Here is a 12,279-nt window from a genome sequence, read left to right on the forward strand (position 1 = left end):
GGTGATCAAGTCATGGGGCTTGGAAAGAGCTGCAGAGGTCAGGTAGGTCCAAGCCCCCTGCCCCAATCTGCCGGTGCAGCAGCTAGCAAGGAGCTAGCTGCCCCACTTGTGGATTGGGGCAGGGGGCTGGAACCTGTCCCTCCCCTGCAGTTCTCTCCATGTCCCCTGCCCCATATTAGGCAGCCAGAGCCAGGAGGTCCATGCCTCAGCAGCAGGCAGCCCCCCCAGTGCTCTCTGCCAGTCCCTAGGCTAGCATGCAGACGGAGCCTAGAACTCCTCCCAGTGGCAGTAAGGGCCCATTGCAGGACTATGAAACAGTGCAAAAAGCAGCAAATCTACTCCCTGATCCCTGCATGTGTAGATGCTTGCCCAAAAGCACTTACTTCAGAGTAGCTTACACCACAGTGAATTTAGGCCAGATCAAATGCATGTGCACACATGCCCAATGTACAATAAAACTGTGCACTGTAATAATGTCCAGTATACTTTTTATTAGAAACTTTATTGCAGAAGTTACAAAACAGTTAAAAAGCCAACAAGACACTATTACTGTAGCAGATATTAAAGTACTTTATATTCCTGTTTGTCTACAGAAAAAAATGTGAATGTTGTAGCAGAAATTATATTAATTATACTGTGCCCTACAGTAATTACATTTGTAAATTCATTAGTTTTTCAACGGTGTAGCATTACTTCTGTGAAACTGCTGCAGTACATTTTATGGTAGCTATTTTGCTATGCTGTATAATAATTCTTCGGTGTTTACAAGCTCTCCTTTAGACAACTGCTTTGCACGCCCTATCCCTCACCCATTATCATCAGGTCTCTATTACTCAGCCAGATTCAGAAATAATTCAACACTACACCTTCAATTAACTACATCTACAATTTTGAAAACCAACAAATTTCCAGGAAAAGGCATGAATGAAATGCAGACAAAGAAACAGAGCACAATACATGTGGTCAAAAAATGTCTGCACACATGAAGAGCCAGAAAGGGAAAAAAGAGCCTTCAACTTAGGAGCCTTTGCCCAGACAAGCTGTGCTTTACTGCCTAATGGACAAGCTGTTATTGGCAATGAAATATCTTGGGCTCATTGATTTAGTTAACACATCTCACTTATGGGTGAAAATAAGAATTACAGTCTTTGTGCCACAGGTTTTGTTTGGTTTTTTTTAAGTTTGATTTAATGTCAAATTCACTTTGATATTTCAAGAGATTCTTTCTCTGGTTCAGTTGGCTACCTGCATAACATACTTTTGTAAAGAAGGAACACAACAACTTAGAAGCTATCACCCAAAACAGAGACAACAATTTTCTTTCTAACAATAATATTGGAATTCCAAATTGTCTTCGGAAAAATTATTTTATTTCTCTTTTTGCTTGTAAATTCTAATCTGAAGGTGGGCTACCTGCAGCCTTTTCCTTGAGAGAACATTCACAAAAAATATTGATACGGTGATGCATCTGTAAACAAGCATCAACATTTAAGTTAACAAGTAACAATTTCAGCAGCTCAGGAAAGCAGACTGCAAGCCAGATGAGTAAATCTACCAATGATACAGAGGAGAATATTTAAGAGCATTTTAAGAAATAGCCAAGCCACTGCCAAAAAGATGAAAAAGTAGAAAAAAATAAATTCTTACACAGATAGATAGCAGTGGTTCCCTGCCATCATTCCTGACTTCCAGCAACAGAGGTCATCTCATCAATATAAAAAGACCAACTCCTACTCTATTTTTATGTGATAAGAAAAATTCTTCAAGCAACAATTTCATGTAAACATACTTGTCACGTCCACATCCTAAAAAGTGAGCATTTCTATACACTCATTTTAATAAAAAAGCCATTTTAAATAAAACTTTCATCACCTGTACAAATCTTACCTGCTGCCAAAGATAGGTTCCCCAGAGGCACCCAGAGCTGAATAGTCCATGCCATAGAAATTCAGCCCAAGAAGAATTTTACTTCTCCATTTGGATTCGGGATCTAGCATCTGCACACAGGCTCTTACCCAGGGAAGAGGTGAATTTGGACCAGGCCTGTTGGATCAGCAATGGGACACACAGCAAATCTTTATTTTCATGAACCCAAAAATCTGAAAGCCAAATTTGGCAAGCTTTTAGTTGTGCTTAATACCCACATTCCACAGAATAAAAGTGCTCTTGCTCATTCACCCAGGTAGGGCCTAAAAGCAATAAAAATAACTGTTTTTGGATTAAGGTATTCTAGACTAGGTACAGACATTAAATTTATTGTACAGTAATCACACAGAAAGCGCTCTACAGACATAACAAAACAGATGGTCAGGGCACATAGAGCACTGTAAAAATGGTAGATAGCACTTTAAGGTAACCCTGGATGGATATGGCACATGACCTGGTGCCAGGGCATGGGCACGCAAAGCCTTCCAGCCCTACTCATCTGGGAAGGGCTTCCAGTTCATACGGGTGAGGAGGTAGTCGGCTAGGGTTTCATGGGTCCGAACAGCCATGCATGGAACCTCCCACCCCCAACTCTGCAATCACAAAGCAAGGGCTGAAAGCTCCCTGCTGCAGAGGGACATTTTCCTTGCCTGGGCTCCAGCAGCAGAGCCCACCCCAGCAAAAGGCAGTTCCTAGGGGCAGAGAGCAATCTCCCGCCCCCTGCTGCTCAGCTAACCAGGAGCAAATTTGCTCCTGGTCAGCCATCTACACTTGCCATATTGAGCAGTAATTACTCAATAGTTAATTTGCTATTTGCATTTGCAGGTAGCAAATTAACTGCTGAGTAGAGGAAATTACTGTGCAGTTAGGGTCAGCATGTGTAGATGGTGATTCTTACTATGCAGTAATTAGTTCTACTGTGCAGTAAAGCATCTCATGTAGATGTGTCCAGTTCTGCCAAAGATGCACATATGAAAATATCCTCACTCATGCATCATCCTATGCGGATCTGCACCTACAAAGATCTAAAATCAAAGTAAAAAGAATCTTACGTGGAGGATCAGAACCTTTTGGGGAACTGGGACACTTAATGTCCATTAAAGTTAATAGGTATTGAGCATCCAACTATTGCACAGCTTTTAAAGCTGAGTTTTCATTTATAATCCTACCCCCTAACCCCAAAATCTCACATCTGTTCAAGCAAACTAACCACCCTTATTGTAAATCAACCCTTATGTATTTCATAGGTACAAAACCGGGTATCAAGTTATTAGGTTACCCGTTTTCATCCTTGTAGTCTTACCGTTGTGGGGTTGAATAGTCATAGGTCATGAGACTGAAACTGTCAACTACTGGGGCCAGTTGATCAAATTCTTTTTTTGTGAACATTCCCAACTGGTTACTCCTTTAAAAACAAATGGCACAGAAATTATACACTTTAACTTTCTCTTTCCAATTTGAAGAATTTAATTCAGCTTGCTTGATCACATAAAAATTACAAACTTTAATTCTGAAATTACGTTGAGACAACTTGGTGAAGTTTGCAAAATAAATGTTTCTCTCTCGTCTCATAGATCTTAAGGGCCTATAGTCATCTTAACAACTGCCTCCGGTCTCCTCCTATCTTGTACAATCTCTCTCCACCTTGTCACATCTTTGTCTATCCCTTCCAGATCATATTTCTGTTACATTCCTATCATTACCTTGTTCTGCCTTGAGGTCTAATACTTTACAACTCAGATTCCAAAAACATCAGTTCTCACAATACTCCAAAGGTATTTCCACTTTGATATAATGGAATGGTTTGCATGTCTCTGTCAATCCAAGAGTTATGTTGGCAATATCATGGCATAGCTACCAAAAGGATCACCTGTGCCAAACAGGTTGAGGGGTAGAGACCAAATTAAAAGGAATACCCTAGTCCTCCAGGTTCAGGGTTCAACCTCAACTAGTAAAAAAGCCAGGGGTCAACCTCAACTAGTAAAAAAAGCCAAGAAACCAAAATGAAAATAAATGCTTAGGTAAATATAATGAATACTGATGTATTGCTCATGAGAATGTTGCAAACAATCAGTCTCAAACAGTAGGAATCCACAAAAATAAAAAATATTCTGACCTACTGTGTTTTTTGCAAGTTCTTTGCCACAGAAGAATTGCTCTATTACCATATTTACTCATATACAAGATGAGCCCCCCCCCCCCCCCCCCACAGTCAGCATGGGGGAAAAGCTATCATCTTATAATTGCATATAAGACAACCTTATTAAATACCTTGTCTATCACTCAATTGCTGCCAAAAGCAGCATGTGCTCAGTAATTCAAACCAAGTATCAAGCTGAATAAATACAGCCAACGCTGGACATGACTATAAAAAACAAACAAACCATGGCCCATATTTGGGTAAACATACTGGAGGGAGGGAGGGAGTGAGTGAGTCCCACAAAAGGGGAAGTTACTCCCTCAAAATGGAACACGTGCCACGCCTGGAGGTACTGTAATACCAGGCCAGCACTTGCAGAGGCCAGAGTGAGCTTTGACACCCTCCCCTGATGTCAGAAATGCTGATGTGGACTTTTTGTTTCTTAACCTCCCCCCCCCCCAAAAAAAAAAACCCCACATATGCAAGTGTTACCTTCATAGGAGCTGGCACCAGACTTAAAATTATTGCAATACTAGGGCAGCCAGAGGCAACCCTGACACCCTCCCTGTGGTGTCAAAATGCTTGCTGCATTTGATCTTGGCCAAAAGCTGAGATGCTGATGGGAACGTATCACAAGAATAAATCAGTGCAGCCCATCTGAATGAGATAAATAACAATGCCCCACATGCTCAGTCCCCCTCAGAGCCAACTCTTTTCCAAGTCATAGTGAGCCACTACATGGCATATATTTTTACTTCCTCTTCACTCCAGCAGTTGAGCTGCACCTTTCTTCCCTATTTCCAAGTATTCGTATTTGTTCATCAGCCTTAAATGTCTTGCAAACACCAGCAAGCAGGTCCCCACAAACAGTTGACTCAGAATATCTCTGTTGCCCCCTCTGTTACATATGATTAGTGTGGTCCTAGCCTCCATGAGGTAGAACCCAACCAAGTTGCACTATGCCTCATATGCACATAAATTTTTGGAGCAGCCCAGGGCTTGTGACAAGAACACTGTTCCAGTCATGAATGGGAGGCTAATTAGCACATGAAGCCTTTGGGTGTAGGGGAAGGGGAGGCTGGATCTGGAGTGCACACACATCCTGAGCAGTGCTGAGCTGTGAGGTCACCATGGCTTGAAATGTTGTTGACCCTGATGGGGCCCAGCCCAGTGAACTATATGATAAATCATGAGCCTTTGGTTTTAGACTAATATAATGCATAAGGGTATATGTTATATAAGTAGGTACAGAAGTGCTGCTTAAAAGTGTGTTTATGGAGTACCTGTGCTAAAACTTGCAGTAGTTTCTAAAAAAAGGTAATATGCATCAATTCTGAATGAATTAAGTCTGTGGGTATTATATGGAAATTACTACAGGGTTGCTTATTTCAAGATCAGTGTTTTAAAATTTGCTCCTCATTTCCATGTTCTCAGACTAAGCAGGGTCTAACGTAAGGACGGGGGAAGAGGCTGCAGGGGAAAGAAGTTGTGGGGAAGAGGGCAAGGGACTATTTGACCCCCCAGATCTTCCTGCTGCAGACCCCCCCCCCCCCCCAATCTTCCTGCTGCAGCAGTGGGAGGGGGACAAATTCAAGGCAAGCCTCAAATTATTAGATTCTATATCTGGAAAATTATAACAAATTTATAAATTTTTCATATGCATAATCTAATTATTGGGGAGCTATCTTATATTCAAGGTGGTCTTACATTAAAGTAAATGCAGGGTTTTTTTAAACAGTCAAGAAACAAGTGAAGCTTAAGAGCTGGCATTTTCTGAGTAGGGCCTCATGTCTAACAAGGTTGAGAACTGCTGGCCTAGGGATGTTTAGATCAAAGCCTACTATCATGGCAACCTTTAAATAGTTTACCTTATCTGTTCTTCTACATTCTTCCACTCAATTTTCAGGGAATATGCCTTTATTATGAACATAACTTCCTCCCACCAGTTATGCATCTGTTGGTCAGGCCAGGTGTTTCCAATTTACATCCAAGATGCATTTACAATGCTTCCAAATATATAAATCTCTAATCCAATCAGTTATTCAAAGGAGATATAGCTTTTATCTTATTCTATTTATACCCGTCTCTTTCCAGTTAATTGCTTCCCTCTCTGAAACATAAGCCAAATTTGACTGGGAATGGAACTCAGCTTATATACACATCACACCCTCTTATCTGACCGATATGCACAGACATCTCAGATGGTGATATACCTTCCTTCCAGCCAGGCATCAGTTCTTTGAGGTGTGAATAGCCTTTGGTTGTCCAGACACCTAAATCAGCAATTACTCGACTAGCTAATATCAGTCAAATTACAAAATACAAAATTACATTCACATTAAATATCAGGGTTCATACAGTTTTATCATTTTGATGTTTGAACACAGCCTAATATTAGCTACAAATAGAGACCAAACACTATACTGGTAAATCTAATTAGGTAAAATATCTATAAATAACACCCCACAGAACTGCAAATCAGTACTGCCTGTGCGGGTTTCTGATGCTAAGTAATGATGTAACTCTGGGTAGGAGTTATTATTACTTAGTTTTGAGGACTGACTTATGAGTTCAAGTAGTTTCAGAGCATTGAACAAGATGTATAGCATAGCGATCCAATTACCTGTTCATCTCTTCAATGCTAATACCTTTTTGAACCTGACTGTGCAAGAGGAAAAATGCATTTCCTTATTAAATTTGGTCACTTCCTATGAAAACCAACCTTAAGCAATGTTTTATGATACTATATGAAGAATAATGGAAACTTTACAGAACTTTGGAGATGACAGAAAGGGGGAAAAGATGAACTCAGAGGAGAGGCCTGTTTCCTGCAAGGTTACTGGAATTCTAGTTTCCTGGGTCTAAGTGGCTTGAAAGCTCAAAAGCTACTTCAAATACCCATAGCCATAAAATCATAAAATGATAGGATTGCAAGAGAAACAGAAACAGATATCCCCTTCCCATTTCTCTGCCCAAGGACCACATCACCTTTCTGTCAAGGCTAAGATGGGGCATCATTACAAGGATAAGAGAAATCACTAGCAACATGCAGGTCCCCAGACACAGGGACCCGAACAAATACCTCAATCCTCTTAAAATGCAACACAGAACGAGTTTTATGTGGCAACCATGAAAGAAAGGAGGGAGAAAGACTGCAGAATCTAGCATTTTCCTGACTTTATGAAAATATATTACTTGACAGCTATCTAGGAAGACTACACATACATTTAATTACATACTATTTCTAATAATAATAATAATAATAATAATAATAATAAATAGCTGTTTAATGAAAGCTACTCTTAAAAAAAGAGAGAGAAAAACACTTATTTTGAACTCTATTAAACAAAGCAGTGTATGAATCCTATGATAAACCGTATGGGCTGGTCCAACAGCTTAAAAGAGTGCAACAGCATTGACAGCAAATTTTCAAAGAATCTTGAAGGGAGACATTTTAATTATCATGTTGCTAAAGAAGTTAATGAAGTAGAGGCTATGAAGTGGTGTGGCATAAACATTTTACTTATACTCACTGATATAAGAGTTGAGTCTTAATAACATTTGCAAGTCAGGTGAATGAACCTAGCAGAAGATACGGTAGAATGAAATTATTTACCGCCAATATGGATTAATATATTGGTGAATGTCTTCCTTGCTGTGTGCTTTGCTTGCTTCACTAAGCAGCTACTACTTTACCCTCAGGGCTTCAAAAAACAAATTACTTTTCTTTTCTTTTTTTTTTTTGGGGGGGGGGTGGGGTTGGGGGGTGGAGAAACTCATGAATGCACCTCAGATTTCTCACTGGTTGCCTGCCTGTTTCACTTCACAAATTTAAATTGCAAATGTTCTGCAAGAATAAATAAAATGAATGGTATCTTTGATACTGCATCATGATAACCTAAATATCTGTATGCAAAACATTTTTGCTCTCCCAACACCAGCAAAATGAATTTTCAATAAATTGATTTTGCTTACTCATAAGGAAAAAAGCATAAAAGTAATTATAATGTGCACTAGATTTTAGAGTGTGTTGTATTGTTTTATAGATTAAGCAGGACAAAATTTTAATGAAACTCAGAAATGCAACTTGCACCCTTACCTTCTGTTTCTAAACAAACTGCCAAAGAAGAGGAGAAATCCGAATAAAAACCATGTAAAAATATGGTCATCTACTTGTACCTACGGGATTGTGACTGAAGTATTTCAAATAAGAAAGGATGATTAGCCAGGAACAAAAACCTAAATGTTTAATTCTGACCAACTCTAAGAACATTACAGAAGCCTTCTCAATTCACGGAAGAGAGAATAAACCACTAACCCTCCCTCGAAAGCAAATGCTGACAATTCCAACTCAATAGCACCAGTCAATTTTGCTCAAGCACTTTGGGGAGCCCTTAGCCGAAAGGGGGAAAAAAAATCTAATTGGCCCAAAGCCTTCCAGAAGGATTTTCTCTCCAAGAATTGATACCTAAAGATAAAAACAAATCTAAAGAGTTTTGCACAGCTACCATGCCTTTCATCAAGACACTTCAAAGTTTAAGTTAATCCTAAATTCAACTGCAAGGCAAATATTTCACACAGTGCACATGTGAGAAAATTGAAACAGAGTCAAAAGACTTCATTGAGAGCACTTCATAAGTCCATGATAATAAAAGTCCCATGCATTACCCTAAAGTTTTTCTTTCCTCCAGGCTTCAAATTATTTTCCAGAAATAATGGTTAATACAGTTGCAGTGACTCCCACGGCCATTCAACAGCAGCATATAACATGCGTACTAGAGAAAAGCTTGCCATTAAATTGTAACCCGACTTAAAATGTTGGTGATTTGATAAAGTGTGATCTTGAGGGGCAAAAATCAGGTGTGTAAGCACTATAATATAAGAAGTAGATTATTTAACATAACTATATTGCACAAAGCTCTTTGCATAGAATTAACCTTGACCTCTAAAGTACAGCATTTACATGCACTTTGAATTTGCCTCAAGACATTGTTGAAAGAGAGCATAATTACATGTCACCTGAGTCCCAACATAAGGTACTTTTTCAAAAAAGTGTGATGAAGTAATGAATGAGAAATATGACCTTTTATAAGGAAGATAAAAGAAATTGCTTCTTAATAGTCTTCTGAACTACTGAAGTTATGCAATATCTGCTATAAATATTAAGCTTTAAGGGGAAATAGCAATAAAAGTAAAAAAGTGTTCCTTTTCCACGTTAGTTAAACCTTGTTGTTTCTGTTCTTAGAAGCAGGTGATTATCATGTGAAGTGCGTCTGTCATTTTCTCCATTCTCTTCCCCCACCTAACAAATGAGGTTTCGTTTTCTTAATATTCTGCTCAGACACATTGAGTAGTCCCATTTGCTTCTTACAAGAAATCAATTGTTCAATGTAATTAACTCTAAAACCTAACCAACAATGAAAAATTCTAGGCATTCAGTTTTGGAAACAGCCATCCAATCTAAATCTAATTTGCATGCATGTGCACTGCAGAAGTCATTTTGTAACTGGAAATTCATCCAAGTGATGGCATTCATGGCATCTAGCCCAACTGCACTAGAGAATTCTGAAATCCACAAACACATCAAATTATTCCTCTGGAATCTAGTCTGGATTTAACCCACACCAAGACGTAGATTTATCCAAGATGAAGCATGAGACTTCAACCAGCACAGCTTCCCCTTTGTCTCTGAATCATTAAATGGAGAAACATTGAGTTTAAGAGAAAGAGAACTGTTTCTTGACTATGGTATGTGAAGAAGGAAACATTCTAAATGGGTAGTATGGTCAGTTAGTCTCTTTCCCAGAGAAGAACAATCCCTGCACTCTACATCAAGGGGTTTTTTCAGTCTAATTTTATGTGGATAAAGCAATACGGCTTCTATCCCCTGATTTTGGGAAGTATACTTCCAAGATTAAACAATAGGTTTTCTTACCAGGAAATGTTATGCTATTATTTTGCTTTCCTTTATATCCTCATCCATTTTATCACACCCTTAATGACACCACTTTTTACTTGGCTAAACAGTTCTTTTCACTTGGAATTCATGCTTTGCACTCTGTAGGTTTTTCTTCCCACTTGGTTATTGTTTAGCAAAACGTAGAAAAAGACAACAGTTATTCCCTTAAAAGCTCCGGCCACAATTCTTGTTCCTAGAAACTCCCTCCAATATCTCATTATCTTTTGGATAATGTATCCAGAACTGACACACATTCCAAGGATGATCACAACACAAGCCTACAGAAGAAAATCAAGATATATCTGCATATGAAGGCCAAAACTTTACTGCCTGTTCTTCCTATTCCCCTGTCTCTCACTCTCCTAAACTAAGCTTGATTTCCAAATACAGAAAACTCTTTAGCATCACTGATTTCCAGGTCTGTCCTGCACATTAAAACAGCTTAATTTCTGCCTTCAATTAAATAATAAACTGCTCCCCATTTATCATAATCAGCAAATTAACCTATGTTTTTTACCATGGACAGATTCGATGTTGAACATCTGGATTCAGGACTTTCACATAACTCCATAAGCTAGTACTAGCAACCTGTTATTCTGCAATTTATCATAACTTTGCTCGTGACAGAGATCAGCAGTTATATCCAATTCAGTATAAAGAATGAGCATAATGTTGTGGCAAAGTCAAAAATCCTTCTAAGCTTCAATTAAAATGCATTTACTGCTCACCCCACTACTTTTTTCTTCCAAAAGCAAGTTTGTTAATGTTATTCTTTAATTGCCTACTACTTCTTGTTCATGTTTCTAGTAACCTGAACGTTTCAGAGTTTTCTCAATTTGTTACTTCACCAGGATCCTTACAGAATAGCTATTTATCAGAATTACTTGTACAAAGATCAGTCATGAATGCAGTTTTGTCCAATTACTTGGTTGCTTCCCGGTTCTCCATGTCACTTCACAACTAATTGACAATGGTAGGGTATTGCTACAGCCATTTATTCAACAGCCTACAAAGCAAGTCATCTGGAACTTCTAAATAAGGGGTGCTCAACTTCCAGCGTGCAGGCCAAATGTGGCCTGCAGAGCCATGGCACCTGGCCCATGGGGCTCCCCACAAGTCAGGAAATTTGGCAGCAGAGGAGCAGTAGTCATTAGTAATATAACTGGCGAAAATCTTGAGGGAACAGCTTAAGAGGCTGGACATCCACAAGTCAGCTGGCCCAGATGGAATGTACCCAAGAGTGCTAAAAGAGTTGGCTGACATCATAGCATGACCAATGGCGAGGATATTTGAGAACTCATGGCACACAAGAGAGGTTCCTGAAGATTGGAAGAGGGTCATTGTGGTGCCTATCTTCCAGAAAGGACGGAAGACCTAGGAAACTACAGGCTGATCAGTTTGACCTCAATCCCTGGGAAGATCTTGCAAAAAAAGAAACAATCAACAACAGGCTAACAGAAGACAACATTCTCAGAGATAGCCAACATGGCTTCATTGCAGGTAGGTCTTGCCTGACCAACCTCATTTCATTCTATGACCAGGTGACATATCACCTGGACAAAGGAGAATAGGTTGATTTCATATATTCAGATTTCAAAAACGCCTTTGACTTGGTCTCCCATGATGTCCTCATGGTAAAATTGGGACCTCTACAACCTTATGGTCTGATGGCTGGGGAACTGGCTCCGTGGTTGGACTTAGAGAGTGACAGTTGATGGAACCAAGTCAACATGGCACATAGTGACCAGTGGCGTCACCCAGGGCTCAGTAGTTGAACCAGTACTCTTTAATATATTCATAAAGAATCTGGATTTGGGTGTCAAAAGCAGACTGGCTAAGTTTGCAGATGACACCACATTATGGGAAAGCGTAGTCACGCTAGAGAACAGGCTGGCAATGCAGGCCAACTTGGACAGGCTCGGAAGGTGAGCGGGTCAAAACCTGATGACATTTAACACAGAGCAATACAAGGTGCTCCACCTCAGGAGAAAAAACCCACATCATACTTATAGGCTCAGCAGTGCTACACTCACTAGGCACCACAACTGAAAGAGACTTGAGGATCATGATTGACCACAAGATGAACATGAGCCACCAGTGCGATGCCGCAGCCACCAAAGCAAATAAAACTCTGGCTTGCATCTACAGATGCATCTCGAGCAAGACCCAAGAAGTTATCCTCCCTCATCCACTCAGCCTTGATGAGGTCACAGCTGGAGTACTGCATCCAATTCTGGGCTCCACACTTTAGAAA

General features: G+C 39.7%; 1 protein-coding gene across 7 annotated transcripts in view; it reads right to left on the bottom strand.

Annotated features, from left to right (window-relative positions):
• Window positions 1-12,279, bottom strand: part of CHID1 (chitinase domain containing 1) — a 285,318-nt gene that overhangs the window by 174,928 nt on the left and 98,111 nt on the right. For 4 of the 7 annotated variants that reach the window (XM_059722565.1, XM_059722563.1, XM_059722564.1 and 1 more), the window contains exons 9-10: window positions 3,230-3,331; window positions 1,888-2,043 (exon numbers count right to left, since the gene is read on the bottom strand). The exons of 2 other annotated variants lie outside the window; for them this stretch is intronic. In XM_059722565.1, the coding sequence (XP_059578548.1) occupies window positions 1,888-2,043; window positions 3,230-3,331 (258 nt within the window). The remainder of the gene's footprint in view (window positions 1-1,887; window positions 2,044-3,229; window positions 3,332-12,279) is intronic. One more of the 7 variants, XM_059722566.1, reaches the window with a different exon arrangement.

This window comes from Alligator mississippiensis, chromosome 2 (assembly GCF_030867095.1).
Source record: "Alligator mississippiensis isolate rAllMis1 chromosome 2, rAllMis1, whole genome shotgun sequence".
NCBI lineage: Eukaryota > Metazoa > Chordata > Crocodylia > Alligatoridae > Alligator > Alligator mississippiensis.